Source organism: Miniopterus natalensis, chromosome 1 (assembly GCF_054644295.1).
Source record: "Miniopterus natalensis isolate mMinNat1 chromosome 1, mMinNat1.hap1, whole genome shotgun sequence".
Taxonomy (NCBI): Eukaryota; Metazoa; Chordata; class Mammalia; order Chiroptera; family Miniopteridae; genus Miniopterus; species Miniopterus natalensis.
Window position 1 is genome coordinate 99,942,635 of NC_142081.1, and position 14,877 is coordinate 99,957,511.

Here is a 14,877-nt window from a genome sequence, read left to right on the forward strand (position 1 = left end):
GTTCTTTTCCCAGTCATCCATCTTTTCAACTATGTATAATTACACACTATAATATCAGTCACAGTGAATGCAAGAGAAAGCATTTTATTCCAAAGATAAGGCATGAAAGGTCCAGAATCTGATCAGGAGATGAGTCCAGCTTTGTCCTGCTCAGAAAAGGATGCTGACTTAGAACTCTCTCAGTGTTCCAAGTTCATGTCTTCATTCCTTTTCTGTCTTCTTTTGTTCTTGTTCCGGATAGTCTCTGTATAAAGGAGAGCTGCCATATAGTTGCATGTCTACAGTATAAAGGGGACAGTGCTAGAGTCTTTATAGATTATTATTCAGTATCCTCCAGTAATTATAACTGTTACACAAAGTAGAAGAAGAGAGATAATACGAATAAGAACCAAAACCAATCTGTTCTCTACAATAGATTGAACCAAAAAGCCAAGAATTGATTCTTTTAAAGAACTAAAAAACAAAAAAAACCCAAAACCAGATACAACTGGTTACATTGAAGAAAAAGAACACAATTAGGTGAATGAAAAAGGGAACATAACTACAGATATAGCAGAATTTAGAAAGATAATGGGAGGATTTTGTTAACTTTATGCCAGTACTTTGAAAACTTTGACGAAATGGATAAATTCCTAGAAAAATATAACTAAAAACCTATTCAAAAAGAAATAGAAAGCCTAAATAGCCCTAAAACTATAAAAGACATTGAAATCATAGTTTAAAATTTTACACACATACACCCCCCAAAACCCAAAAAAACCATCTAGCTCAGATAGTTTTCAGTTCAGTCTAAACTTTCAAGGAACAAATTATTGCACAGTTTTATAGAGAATCATCCAGAGAATATAAAAAGATGGAATCATAAGTCTTAAAAGACTGGTAAATTTGACTTTATTAAAACTAACAACTTCTGTTTATTAGAAGACATCTTAAGAAAGTTAAAAGACAAGCTACAAACCAGGAGGAGACATTTGCAACACATATAGTCATAAAAGATTAGTAATAAAAATATATCTTAAAAACTCTTACAAATCCCCCTGGCTAGGTGGCTCAGTTTTGGAGCATCCCAACCTGTGCATCAAAAAGTTGTGGGTTCAATTCTAGGTCAGGGCGAGTATGGGAGGCAATTAATCAATGTTCCTTTATCTCTCCCTCACCCTCCTTTCCCTCTCTCATTTCCTCTAAAAATCAGTAAGAGCATGTCCTCAGGATTAAAAAAAGAATCTTACCAATCAGTAAGAAAAGAACAACCCAATAATTAAAGACTTCCAATTAAGATGGTGACATAGGTAAATGTGGTACTCACCTCCTCCCACAACATCAAAATTACAACTAAACTACAGAACAACCATCATTCAGAACCACCTGAAATCGAGCTGAATGGAAGTCCTACAACTATGAAATTGAAGAAGCCACATGAAGACTGGTAGGAAGGCCCAGCTGGTGTAGCTCAGAGGTTGAGCACTGACCTATGATCCAGGAGATCGCAGTTCAATTTCCCAGTCAGGGCACATGCCTGAGTTGTGGGCTCATTCTCCCATGGGGGGTGTACAGGAGGAAGCCAATCAATGACCTCTCATCATTGATGTTTCTCTCCCTCCCTTTCCCTTCCTCTCTCTGAAATCAATAAAGACATATTTAAAAATAAAAAGACTGGTAGGAGGGGCAGAGATGCAGAAGTGCTGGTCCCACACTGACACGTGGCGGATAAAAATCAGGAGAGATACCTCAGTGGTGGAGGCCCCCCTGAGGAGTGAGGGGCCCCAGTCCCACACCAGGCCACCCAGCTCAGTTCCAGTGCCAGGAAGAGACATCCCCTTAACTTTCTAGCTGTAAAAACCAGCATGGATTGAGGCTGAGAGAGGCTGAGGCTTCTGGAGTCCCAGGCAGTTCCTCTTAAAGGGCCTGCACATGGACCTACTAGGACTCATTCCCTCTGAGCTCCAGCACTGGGGAAGCAGCTTAAAAGGCATCAGAGACATAAGGGGAGGAACTGCATTGTTTGGCATCAGGGTGAGAGCTGGAGGGACAGCTTTCTCCCAGACAGAAGTGCTGACAGAAGCCATTGTTCCTTTGATGAGTCCTTCCCCCACAGAGCCAGCAGATGAGTGCCATATCTGAGATTCCATCAACCTGGCTCACACTGCCCCACCCTAGTGATTCCCTGAGACCCATCCCCACCCAACTTTTGGGCCCTCCCAGGCTGTTTCCAGTGGCTTTAAACATAGGAATAACTCAGGCTTCAGATTTTCCTAAAATCACAAGTAGCATCTGGCCTCAGCGAGCCCCTTACCTCTTGTTAAGTGGCCCTAGGCCTAGTATTAACAGTAGCCAGCTTTGATTCAGAGCCTGGCCTTGGCTGGGCACCTCCAAACCCCGCACAAATACCAGCCATCTGCAGACTGCTTTGTAGCTCATGCCTGGTGGCCCCAGGCAGAACACAGGTGGTGGTTGACCTTGGCCTGCACCTCCCAGGAGGTCCCAGAGCCAGTGCACCCAGTAGACAGCTTCAGACCACATCGAAGCACCACCACCTAACCACCTCCACAAGTGACATACTCAAGGTTTGGACTCAGTACCAGAGCCCTGCTGAAGTAAGTCTTGCTCTGTGTGGTGGGCCACTGCACAGTTGATCTTCCAAGATGGTTGGAGGTTGGTGGTCAGTAGTCACAGACAATCCTTGCAGCTGATCAGCCTAAGTAAACCCCTCCCATTGATGTGCCTACAGCAATCAAGACTTAATTACAACAGAAGGGTGTACTGCCCACACGAGGGGCACACCTCGAGTACCCAGTTGGAGTGATCAAGGAGGCTATGCCACTGGACCCTTCAGGTCACCAACTATATTAGGCCACCCTACCAAGCCTAGGAGACATAGCAGCTCTACCTAATACATAGAAACAAGCACAAGGAGGCAGCCTAAATGAGGAGACAAACATGGCTCACATGAAAGAACAGAACAAAACTACAGAAAAATAACAAAATGGAGACAAGCAATCTAGATGCAGCATTCAAAACACTGGTTATAAGGGTGCTCAAGGAACTTAGGACTTCAGCACATTAAAATAAAAAAACAAGGATACACTAACTGAAATAAAGAATAATTTACAGAGAATCAACAGTAGAGTAGGTGAAGCCAAGAATCAAATTATCCATTCAGAATATCAGTTAGCAAAAAACACCCAATCAGAAGAGCAAAAAGAAAAAAAAATTTTAAAAAGATAGTGTAAGGAGCCTCTGGGACAACTTCAAGTATACCAACATTTGTATCATGGGGATACCAGAAGGAAGAGAGAGCGCAAGAAATTGAAAACCTATTTGAAAAAATGACAGAAAACTTCCCTTACTTGGTGAAGGAAACAGACATATAAGTCCAGGAAGTGCAGAGAGTCCCAAACAAGATAAACCCAAAAAGGCCCACACCAAGACACATCATAATTAAAATGCAAAAGGTTAAAGACAAACAGAATCTTAAAAACAGCAAGAGAATAGCAGTTACCTACAAGGGAACTCCCATAAGACTTCCAGCTGATTTCTCAAAAACTGCAGGCCAGAAGGGAGTGGCAAGAAATTTTCAAAGTGACGAAAAGCAAGGACCTACTACCAAGATTACTCTATCCTGCAAAGCTTCCATTTAGAATCAGTGGGCATATAAAGAGCTTCCTAGACAAGGAAAGAAATTCACCACCACCAAACCAGTATTATATGAAATGTTGAAGGGTCTTCTTTAAGAAGAAGATAAGAAATATGAACAATAAAATGGCAATAAATACATATCTATCAACAACTGAATGTACAAACAAAATGAACAAGTGGAACAGAAACAGACTCATGGATACAGAGAACTTTTTGTTAGTTGCGAGATGGAAGGGGCATTAGGGAGATGGGCAAAAAAGGTGAAGGGATTAATACAAATTGGTGGTTACAGAATAGTCATGGGGATGTAAAGTACAGCTTAGGGAGTATAGTCAATAATATTCTTATAACTAGGCGTGGTGCTGGATGGGTACAGGATTTATTGGGGTGATCACTTATTAAATTATGTAATGTCTGGTCACTGGGGTATACACCTGAAACATATAAAGATGTACATCAACTAATTTAAAAAAAGAAAGATTTTAAAAAATAGGCAGATGACATGAACGGGCATGTCACTGAAGAGATGACCAAAAAATGTGAAAAGCTGCTCAGCCACTATTAATCAAGGAAGTAAAATCAAGACCAAGGTGATTTACCATTTTAGCACCCATATGGATTAGCAAAAATTAAGAAATCTGATACCTCTGTATCAGAGGTTGTAGATCATCAGGATCTCTTTTATTGCTTAAGGGGGTATAAATTAGTATGACCACTTTGTTTTAAATTTGGTGATAAGTTAAAGCTGAGAAATTTTATCCCAGTGACACAGCATTTTCATCCCTGCGTGTGTACACCCAAAGATGTGTACAAAGATGTTCAAGGCAATACTGTTTGCAACAGCAAATCTTCGGAACAACCCAAATCGGGAGAACGGATAAATACATTCTCACAATTGACTATTATTCAGCAATGGAAATGAATGAACAGTGGCATTCAACAACATGGAAAAATCATAGTAATAAGCTGAGGAAAAAAGGCAAGCCCAAAAGACTACTGTGTGCTACCTTTTTAATGTTCAAAAGCAAAGAAAGTTAAACACTATTTAGGGGTGTGTTTGTGTGTGTGTGTGAGATAAAACTGAAGAATTTCAGGATGGTAGTTACCTCCCAAGGGGACACAGGTAGTAGCACATAGTTAGATATAAGTCACTGGTAATGTTTTAGTTCTTGGATTTAGTTCTTAGGTTGGGTCTGTAGGTATTCAGTGTCCTATTAAATAAATGTCAGTGTGGCCCTACCAGGTTTGGCTCAGTGGTTGGAACACTGGCCCACCGATGGAAAGGTCCTGGGTTCAGTTCCGGTCAAGGGCATGTACCTTGGTTGCAGGCTCAATCCCAGGCCCTGGTTGGGGTATGTGTGGTAGGCAAGCAATCAATGTGTCTCTCTCACATTGATGTTTTTCTCTCTCTCTTCCACTCTCCGAAAAGCAATGAAAAAAATATCCTTGGGTGAGGATATAAATAATAAATAATACATAAATAATAAATAAATAAATAAATAAATAAATAAATAAATAAATAAATAAATAATAAAATAACAGTGTGTCATGAACCAAATGTTAGGATTAATCCACGCAGGGTAAGTGTCGAATAAATATTTATTAAGTGTGTACATGGATCTTACTCTGTGTGCCTGGGGTCTAAAGTGGGGGAGGGGTGGTTAGGGTAGTCTTTTCAGCTTCTTTGTCTAGATTCCTCAGTTTTTATCTCTGTCGCAGGCTGAGCTTGCCTCTAATTAAACTCATATTTTCCAAATAGTGAAATTCTCCTGGTTCTCAGTGCCCACAAGATTCTTCCTGTCTATTTTCTCCCTGTTTTCTCCCTCTGTCACTGGCCTTTGCTTACCACAAAGTGCCTGAATACCATTATTTATCAGATGGAGCCAGAAGTCTGATAACTGACTTACCTTTCTTCATCACTCTACTGATTACTTAAAAACATCATATGATACCATTCTTCTTGAAAAGGTCAATTGATTATAGATACAAAATACCATAGGATTTTACTATTAGAGTTATAGGTCATCTTGTCCAATCCCCATTGTTTAGATAAGGAAGCTGAAACACAGAGATGTTAAATGACTTTGGGATCACACAACTGAGTAGCAGAGCTAACACAGGAATCCAGATCTCCTAACTTCTAGGACAATGTTTTTACTATTATATTGGACTGACGGGGTAGGCTTTGCTTGAATGACTGACTCTATGAGGGCCCCATAGATATTTGGGTCTGTATAACAATGGGTAGAATATGTGCAAGTGTCCAACTTACTGTAGTTACTCTAGCATTTGGTCAATATTATCTTATTGCATGTTTCCTTCCACCCTATTCTGATCTGATTTTCTCTGTTCTTTCTGAGGGTATCCTTAGCCAGCAGCATTGGGTGCCTTCTGGGAGCAGTATAGAGAGCATCATTTTGACTAGCGGAGCCTCCAATGACTTGGCCAGAGTATGCACATTAAAATGAGAGCCAGTCAGAAAGGAGATGGTAAACTCCATCTATTTATTCCTGTTTAGAGACTTGGAATAGGTATATATTCCAGACACAAAACATCCAGGGGTTATTCTAGCCATGATGTTCTCAGGGTCTGGTCTTAGGAAACTAACCAAAGATCACTAGGGGTAGTAGTATGGACAGGATGGTGTGCAACAGGATTGGGATGAGACAAAATTTATATCATAAGGATCATCTCTAAGACCAGCCATAGAAATCAGATTGTTCTTTCCTATTCTCTGTGGTAGAACCTAAATGAGAATTTCAGAGTGTTTTCCTATTTTCTGGGGTAGAACCTAAATGAGAATTTTACTCAGAATCTTGCACTGAAATACCCAGGCTGAGAAGGTCATGTTTGGATGCAGAGCTAAACCTAGTTCAGGCTAATGGAGAAGGTGGAAATGGGTGGTGAGTGTGTAGGAGGAAGAAATTAGCAGTTCAGGTCTTGAAGTTCTCCTTGCCCTGAGTTTTGTTCAGGCCACAATTCTGTCGGACTTTAGTGTGAGTGCATGATGAATTGACAGCTTAAGCAGTGAAGAATGTCAGTCCAGTGGTTATCATTCCCACAGCTACACCATGGCTATCACAAGACGAAAAGTTGAAGCAGAGTGGAATTAGTAATAATAGGCAATTCCAGGGTGGAGTGGTTGATAAGGGCCCTGCTGATGGCCTGTAATGATAGTATCATTTCCCATCTTCATCCGTCTTCCTCTCAGTCTCACACACACATAAGATCTGTGATAAGGCTGGGCCTGTGCTAAAGCTGAGCATAGAGACTGAATTCCTAATCACAGGCCAAAAAGAGTTGGGAGCAGGGGCACACAAGCACTGTTTTGTATCTAAGAAAAATCCAGAATGAGTCTATAAATGTTATAAAGAGGACTGTTCATTGGTGGGTAAGGATGGTGGAGGATTTATAGATTTAGATACGGTGGAAACTGGAGGGAATTGGCACCACTTCCTAAAGTGAGGGAAGACTTTCTGAAGGAAGCAAGGTTTTTGCCATTGTGTTTATCTGTGGAAAATTATTTATCACTTAACTGCTGTGCTTTTTCCTTGTTTTCTTGGAATGATTCTGGTCACAGTATTTTATGTCACTTTGAGACTAGAGCAGATCTGACTTGCTCTGCTTGCTTCCTCTCTACTCATTTCACTCAGCCTGGCATTTGATCCAAGGTATTGATGTCACCACTGTCTTGGGCACCTCGTTCCTGTCTCATTTCTTGTGTTACTCTCCTATTGTAGAACCCTTCAGTGATTCCCTGGTATTCTCAGGATGAATTCTAGTTGCCTTAACATGGCCTAGAAGGCCTGCTTGACCTGATCCTAGCTCACCTCTTAGACATCATCTCTGGTCACTCCTCTGCCATTGACTGTGCTTCATACAAACTGAGGCATACTGCTTGTTTCCTTCTATATCCTGTTACTTCTACCCAGAACACTGTCCCCTCTTCATATAACTAATTCTTCCTAATCCTAGAGTTCTCAGCCTAGCTGTCACTAGGAAGCCTTCTTCAGACCCCTCGGCTAGGTTCCTTCTCTGCCTCTGGCCTACACAGTGCTCTATATTCTCCCCATCACAACACTTGCCATACTGTGTTGTAATTACTTGTTCTTTGCCTGTACTCTCCACCAGACTAAATTTTGTGAGGAAAGATACCTTGTTTGTTTTATTCACCACTGTACTGCCAAGTGTCTAGCTCAGTGCCTGACACACAGTAGGCACTTGAGCAAATGTTTGATTAAGGAATGGGTGAATGAACTGGGTTTGTTGTTCTGTGACAGGAATGGGAAAAGGACAGCACAGGATGCCTTCCAAGGATGAGCTGGTCCAGAGATATAACAGGATGAATACCATCCCCCAGGTATTATTAGTTGGCCCTGCTCCAGTGAGACAGTACCCTTCTCCTGGGATAATTTTTGGCTACAGAGATGGATCGGGAAACGTGGTAGGGGTGGTGGGTAGTTTGAAGAGCATTTGAAAGAATCAGTTACATTATAAACTGAACACACTTCCAGAGTCATAAGTGGCTTTAGTCGTAAGTATGAAAGCAGAGATTGAGTTTATGAAAAAAATGCAGTGACATAAAAATGTAAAGATGGAAGCTATGGATGCATCCAGACTGGTTATGGGAAAGTAAAATTTGTGTGGGTGGGGGGTGGTGGCTGGGAGCCCAGGTTATCCCTGATCCCACCCATCACCAGCTAACAAGCTTCTATTGGGAAAGCTATAACAGTCTACCTGGCTCTGCTGTCTTCCTCTTCCAGACCCGATCCATTCAGTCAAGGTTCCTGCAGAGTCGGAATCTAAACTGTATAGCACTTTGTGAAGGTAGGTAGCTTAACCAGTCCCTGTTTTCCTAGGTCCCCGACCTTTCTTTTTGTTGCAACTAATGGTGCATGGTCCAGCCAAGGGTATGTTGAAGCATCATGTCTTCCCTCCCCTGCCTGGACTCTGACCTAAGCATTACATATATAACTCTGACCCCTTCTTCTCAGTGATTACATCTAAAGACCTCCAGAAGCATGGGAACATCTGGGTGTGCCCTGTGTCCGACCATGTCTGCACACGGTTCTTCTTTGTGTAAGTCTAGGAGGATACCTTGGGGATTACTCTGAGGAGTGAGGATGGGGGAGTGCTGGTGTGTTACTGCTGTTATTTGATACTTGTCCCTGGCTTCCTGAGTGCAGCAGGCACTGGACTTTCCCCTTGGAGGTTGGGGATGCCTATATATCAGGGTCTGTTTAGAGAAAAACAGACAAGTTGAATTTCTTCCATCCTGAGGAGAACCAAGAAAGGGTTTTTACTTCTGGGATGGCCCACTTCCAAATACAATTCCACTGGTTGACATTATTTGATATTGTACTCCCTCTTGTGCTCACACTTGCCCTGTCTTTGGCAGATATGAGGATGGTCAGGTGGGCGATGCCAACATTAATACTCAGGACCCCAAGATACAGAAGGAAATCATGCGTGTGATCGGAACTCAGGTTTACACAAACTAAGGGGGCCCCAGCCCTCTACCACCCCTATTCCCCCAGGATCCATCTGCCCTTATTAAAGGGCTCAGGAGCAGCAGGCGAGACTGCCCTGAGGAATCAAGGGGCCATTACCAAGGGGCAGGAAAAGGACAGAAGAGGCGGCCTTCATGGTGGAGACTGACCCAGGAACCACTCCACATTTGGATGGCCCAGACTGACCCCCTATCCCTGATTTTCCCAGTTGACTTCACCCTGTTTGTAAATAAAACAATAAAATGGAAGGTGCTGTGGACTGGATATGATCACTGTGGTTTGACTGGCCTTGGCCCAGCACCTGCCCCAAGCCCCCAAATGGGAGTGGGAGTGGGGAGAGTGGAATATTGTGAGGGTTGGAACTATTTAAGTTAGGTGAAGTCAAAGCTGAGTCCATCTAGTGTAGTGTACTACAGATCTGTCAACATTTTAATCAATTGATTAAAGAAGGGAAATTAACAGTTATGCAGGTGACACAAACTGAGACGAATATAGAATACAATACCACTGATTAACTGTTCCTCAGGTTTTAAAAGGACCATTGAGGCCAAAGCAGCTCAGATTTACTATCTCTGGAAATTAGGTCACATTAGAACCTCTGCTTTCTGCACAAAACCTATCCGTTTTCCCTTGCTCTGTATCTCAGTGGCAGGGGCCTTACTCTTCCTCCTCCCATCTACTTCTTTGGGATAGGGAAGTGGGGAGAGACCTGGCAGTTGGGTTTGTGTCTAACTTGAAATCTATAAAAAGATCCTAAGGAAGTGCAGCCTTCCATAATGAAATAAAACCCAGATTCTCCAAGGCAAGCCAGCAAGGTGCTGGAAGACTGCTGTTTCTAGATCTAATTGTTTCAGTGAAATCCATCTCCCTATAGAAATTCCCACTACCAACCTCTGCTGGCCTTTGTGCTCCATGTACCTACAACCCTAAGTTAGTTGTAAGAGACAGGTTGGACATTGCCAAATAGTTTGAAATATTAATGAAGAAAAACAAATAGAAGCACAGAATTTTTTTTTTTAAGCATTTAAACAAGCCTGGCTTTTCAAGTATAGGCATACCTTGGAGATACTGTGGGTTCGATTCCAGGCCACTGCAGTAAAGTAAGTATTGCAATAAAGCAAGTTTTAATCTTTTTGCTCATGGAGGGTATTAACTTCAATTTGTTAAAAAAGAAAAAAGAAAGCATCTGTGAAGTGCAATAACATGAGGTCTGCCTCCCAATAAATTCAATTTACAATAATAATTTTTAAAAATCCCCTATATAGTTTTTATTATTATTATTATTGTATAGCTTCTTGATTTACAAAGCCTGTGCTAGATCAGCTATTTTCTTTCATTACCTTCACCCTACTTTGGAAATAATTTTCTTTGCCTGGGTTCCTTACCTGCTTTGTAGTTCCTGAGTTGCCTTCATTTGGAAGTACCATTCTTAAGGTCCACTCCCCTAGAAGCTGTTGAACTTCTTTATCCATTCTTGATCAAGACTACTACATTCTGATTCTACAGTTCTCCTAAGGCTCTCTTCCCATTCTGGTTTCAGGTCTAGCAGAAACCCTCTTCACTGAGTAAATGACCCCATCGGGAATCCTACCCTAATTGACATTTCTGCCTCCTGGGATGACCTTTGCAGCTTATCTGTATAGTATCAGAGACAGTTAACATCTTAGTTTTTACCAGACAGGTGCTAGGCATTATGCTGAACACTTAAATAATTTGCTAACACTTTGGCTTACTATGTGCTTGGCATTGTAAGCTCTTTACATGTATTGACTAATATAATTCTCACAAGCCTATAAAGTAGGTGCCATTATTCCCATTTTGTAGATAAGAGAGGCACAGAAGATAGTGATTTGCCCATGTTCCACAGCTAGCAACTGACAAGCAACCTGACTCCAGAACTGCTGTTCTGGTTCTATAGTAGATAGCCTTTCAAATTTTACAAATGTTTTCATTTAATCCTGTCAACAAAAGCTGGAAGATAGGATTTCTCTAGAGATCTTACTGTGTCCAAGTCTCATAGCTGGTTAGTGGCAATGCTGGCTTTTTAACCAGATCTGCCCAACTCCAGGACCTGAACTGTTAACCATCGTTTTACTTCCCCTAAGGTTCTCAGATTGCTTCCGATGGTGTTCCAGCAACTGTACCTAGGTGCTTGACTACTCAAATGATATAACAACATTTTTGCTCTATTTTCAGATATTGTCAATAGATTTTTCTCAGTTGTAAGCATTTCTTATAATTTTTCTTTATCAGTGGCAGATGACAGCAAGTACTAGTAAATGATGGAATGAGAAGTAATGAACAGATAGGGTATGTTACCAGAGAAACTCTAATACCTAAGCTAGGCTCATGGGTGTCTGGGGTTTTTTAGAACATGTACATGATGATGATCTTTTTTTAAAAATGCCAAAAAATTCTAATGAAATTAAGTACAGCAATCCCTCAAATAACATGTCTTTATGATGTTGATAATATGCCATAGGAACTTAACTGTTGTTTATACCAATTAGCCTGTGGTAAAATTGGTCTAGTTGCATGCTCTTTCCCTTGAAGGCCCAGAAAGCTACCGATTACATTAAGTGAGGGCTTACTGAACCCCATTTTATAGTGTTCCATGTAAAAGCAACAAGGACTTTTTGAATTTGAGATGTTTGAAAGCCATATATAATCATGGCTAAAAAAAATTCAAAACATGTATGGTGTAAAACAAATCTAATAAAGGCAAGAATGCCTTTATTGCAGGGAAACTTGCTAGATGGGGCCTTGAGCTTCTAGAGTGGAATCCTCCCACAGCCTAGAGGGGGAGTTGGGGAAATAGTGCCCTTTCCGCAACCCACGCCTGGCTACCTTGGGGGGGGGGGGGGGCTGTGAAAGCCAGGTTTGAGCAAGAGATTGTCCTTCCCAGAGGCCAAGGCTATTAAAATACTGCACACACAGGTTGACAGTGGCCTCCTACCTTTCACCTAGTCCTGGGCTCAAGGAGCCCCATTTCATTTAGACCTGGACATGCTTAGGGCTAGAGCCCAGGGCCAGGAAAATAACTTTTCCTCAGTTAGTTCCAGGTGAAGAGTAGATGGCTGTGATTTCTGGATTGAGATCTCAAAAACCCTGGGATCTTAACTTTCTCCTTCCCTCTTAGGGTAATTTTCCATCCATGTAGGGTGTGGCTATGACTCAATTTGTGGTAAGGATGTAGCCATTCATAGGGGAGGAGCCTCCTGCTTGATTCCGCCCTTCATTCTGGCCAGCAGGGAGAGTCTGGTGCTGAGTCATAACTGGGTTACTTACCAGCTTCTCACAGGATGGATTCTGAGATGGAGGTTTGGAAGATGTCTCAGCTTCTGGACCCAATTTGGGAGTGGTGGGAAGGAATTCATGGGTCACAGAATTCCCCCAGAGCCCTCCTCCTAGAAAGGATGGGAATAAAGTAGGTTTAATTCATTTGAAGGGGCATCATTCTCTTTGGAGTATAGGACTTCCCATAAATATTTCAGAACCTCCTGCAATGAGGCCAAAAATGCCACCCTAACTTAAAGCATTGTCTACCAAAATTATTTTATCTAGTAGACAGACCGAAGTAACCTTAAAACTAGTTGTCATTTGGGGGATAAGTGGATCTGGTTAGCTGGTAGCCAGTGAGTAGGGAGGTGGAGACTAGAAGCAAGGTGCCAAGGAAAAAGCAGACTTTGAATTGTAACAGGAGGACTTCCTGGGGAAGGGGGCACTTGATCCATTGTTCACTGATGTCTTTCTTGGTCCTCCAAATCTTGATTACTTTTGGAAGATAGGATCCGCTTACATTTGCATCTTAGGGAACCTAAGCTCTGGCTACACTTGTAGTGCCCCCAAGGAAGCAGTTTGGTGGACAGGATTAACCTGCTCTAAGGAGGCTTGTCCTGTGAGCCCTAGCAGTCCTGGACTAGAAAAAGATTGCTGGAGGTTACATCAGCTGACAGAGTCACCTTGGCTGAAGCAGTACTTCTGCTTCCTTCTTGCTTCTAAGTGCTGATGGGGCATTTCTTCAGGAGGGGGTACCAGATACACAGTTTCATTCAGAAAACATTCTTCCCTGTCCCTTCCCCTTGGAATGGCCTTCCTATACCCATCTCTATCTTAACCAACCCTTCATCTCTTCCTCCGTGAAACCTCTTTCCCAGACAACCTGTTCTCTCTTTATCCTTACTTAACTCCAGAAGGCCAACTTTCCTTTCCATCTAGGATTTTCTGGAGGGAACTCTGGAATTAAGATTTTGTGCCATCCTGGTGGGCCTGAAGAGATCTTGGGAGTCTGAAGGAAGGCATAGAATAAATGTAAAAGCCTACTTGGTCTGGCTCTGGAAAAGGCATATAAAGTCCAAAGTGATAAACATTTCTGCTTTAAACCTGACATTCAGGACCTATGGGCTACCCTGGAAATCTGTATTGTCCTGATAGAGAAATAACATTGCTGTTTCAGGCAGAGGCCAAGAGGTCCGTAATGGTAAAGCCTATAACCAGGGCCAAAGCTCATCTTTGGGCTCCAAGATTGGGTCTAGCATCGTTTACTGACACACCTTCCCCACCAGGGACTCCAAATGGCCTTTGAGACTTAAAGCATTAAACTCCAGATTCTGTGGTTCTGTGGCTCAGAATCCAAACAGGTAAAACAGCAATCTACAGCCTCATTCATACCCCAGTCCAGTAAACCCAGTGGCTACCCCTCCCAACCTGCCAGGTCAATGAGCACAGTGGAAGGGCTGGCTCTAGGGGGAGGAGCCTGGCCTCTAGGAGAATCTGCCTCTTCCTCAGCTTTCCAGTTTCCTATTGTCCTGGGGTTACTTGTTGCTGGGTCAAGACAGTGAAGATTCAGAAGGATGATCAATAGAAAGGCAAACTAAGTTATGTGAATTCAGAAAGGTGTCCTGGAGCCAGTTACAAGGACAACCTTCAAGAAGTCAATTCCCAAAGAAAGAGGATGCCTATGCTGTAAAGAGGGCCCTGTGCTGTACTTATCTACACATATCTGATTAAACCCCACCCTATGAAGCAGGAATTGTCTTCAGTTTACTTTTAAGGAACTAGACTCTTACACATTAAATTACAGGATATAGTCATAGAGCTAGTGAGTGGAATTGGAATTAAGATATGATGAAACGAAAGCTTCTATACTATGCTGCTTTTCAGCAAAACGATAATCACCTTAAACTCAATGTAACAAACTTTCACTATGCATCTAATGTGAGCAAGGATATGCTGGATTTGTCTCTGCCAGAGTTTTATAGACAGCATTTTTATAACCATTGGATGATCAACATCTGTAACCAAAGGGCAATGGTTTGCCACCAACTCTCCAGTTTCATAGAGGTGCACTTCAATCTTGGAAATGCTTATATCTAGATTTAGAACTTTGACCAGTACAGCATAGTACAGCATTGTGTAGCATTGACCAGATCTCTACCCCTCTCTGCTTCCCATATCCCCAGGGTTGTGCACCACTGTACTTAGTTTATCCTTAGCTGGGGAGCCAGAAAGGGCCATTTATGCCATTCCTCTTCCTCTGGATAGGAACAAATGTGATTTTCCCTGGTGGCGCATGGCCTTTATTCCTCTCAACAACTTCATGTGCTCTCACCACTTCAATAAACAAGCATTTACTTCCTATCTTGAACTAAGGGACCTGAATAGGCTCACAGAAGAAATTAAAAGATTTTATCCCAAACAGAAATTTACTTTTAGGCTCACTTTTTCTTCC

The 14,877-nt window shown here is 42.1% G+C and overlaps 1 protein-coding gene and 1 long non-coding RNA gene across 7 annotated transcripts in view; one reads left to right on the forward strand and one right to left on the reverse strand.

The window, feature by feature from the left end:
• The window catches only part of PARP6 (poly(ADP-ribose) polymerase family member 6), a 36,137-nt gene extending 26,743 nt beyond the window's left edge, over positions 1 to 9,394 (forward strand). For 5 of the 6 annotated variants that reach the window (XR_015715684.1, XR_001602356.2, XR_001602357.2 and 2 more), the window contains 3 exons: positions 7,917 to 7,996; positions 8,400 to 8,463; positions 8,631 to 8,653. Coding sequence is in view for 1 of the 6 variants with exons in the window: in XM_016201425.2 (XP_016056911.1) it covers positions 7,917 to 7,996; positions 8,400 to 8,463; positions 8,631 to 8,715; positions 9,035 to 9,137 (332 nt within the window). In the remaining 5 variants the exon portion in view is untranslated. Of the gene's footprint in view, positions 1 to 7,916; positions 7,997 to 8,399; positions 8,464 to 8,630; positions 8,716 to 9,034 lie in introns of those variants that run through there. The other variant, XM_016201425.2, reaches the window with a different exon arrangement.
• On the reverse strand, positions 69 to 13,241 carry LOC148094281 (uncharacterized). Its single transcript, XR_015715687.1, has 2 exons — positions 12,435 to 13,241; positions 69 to 244 (listed from the first exon to the last, which is right to left on the reverse strand). It is a non-coding gene; the product is annotated as an uncharacterized LOC148094281 (long non-coding RNA).
• Positions 13,242 to 14,877: the final 1,636 nt, after the last annotated feature.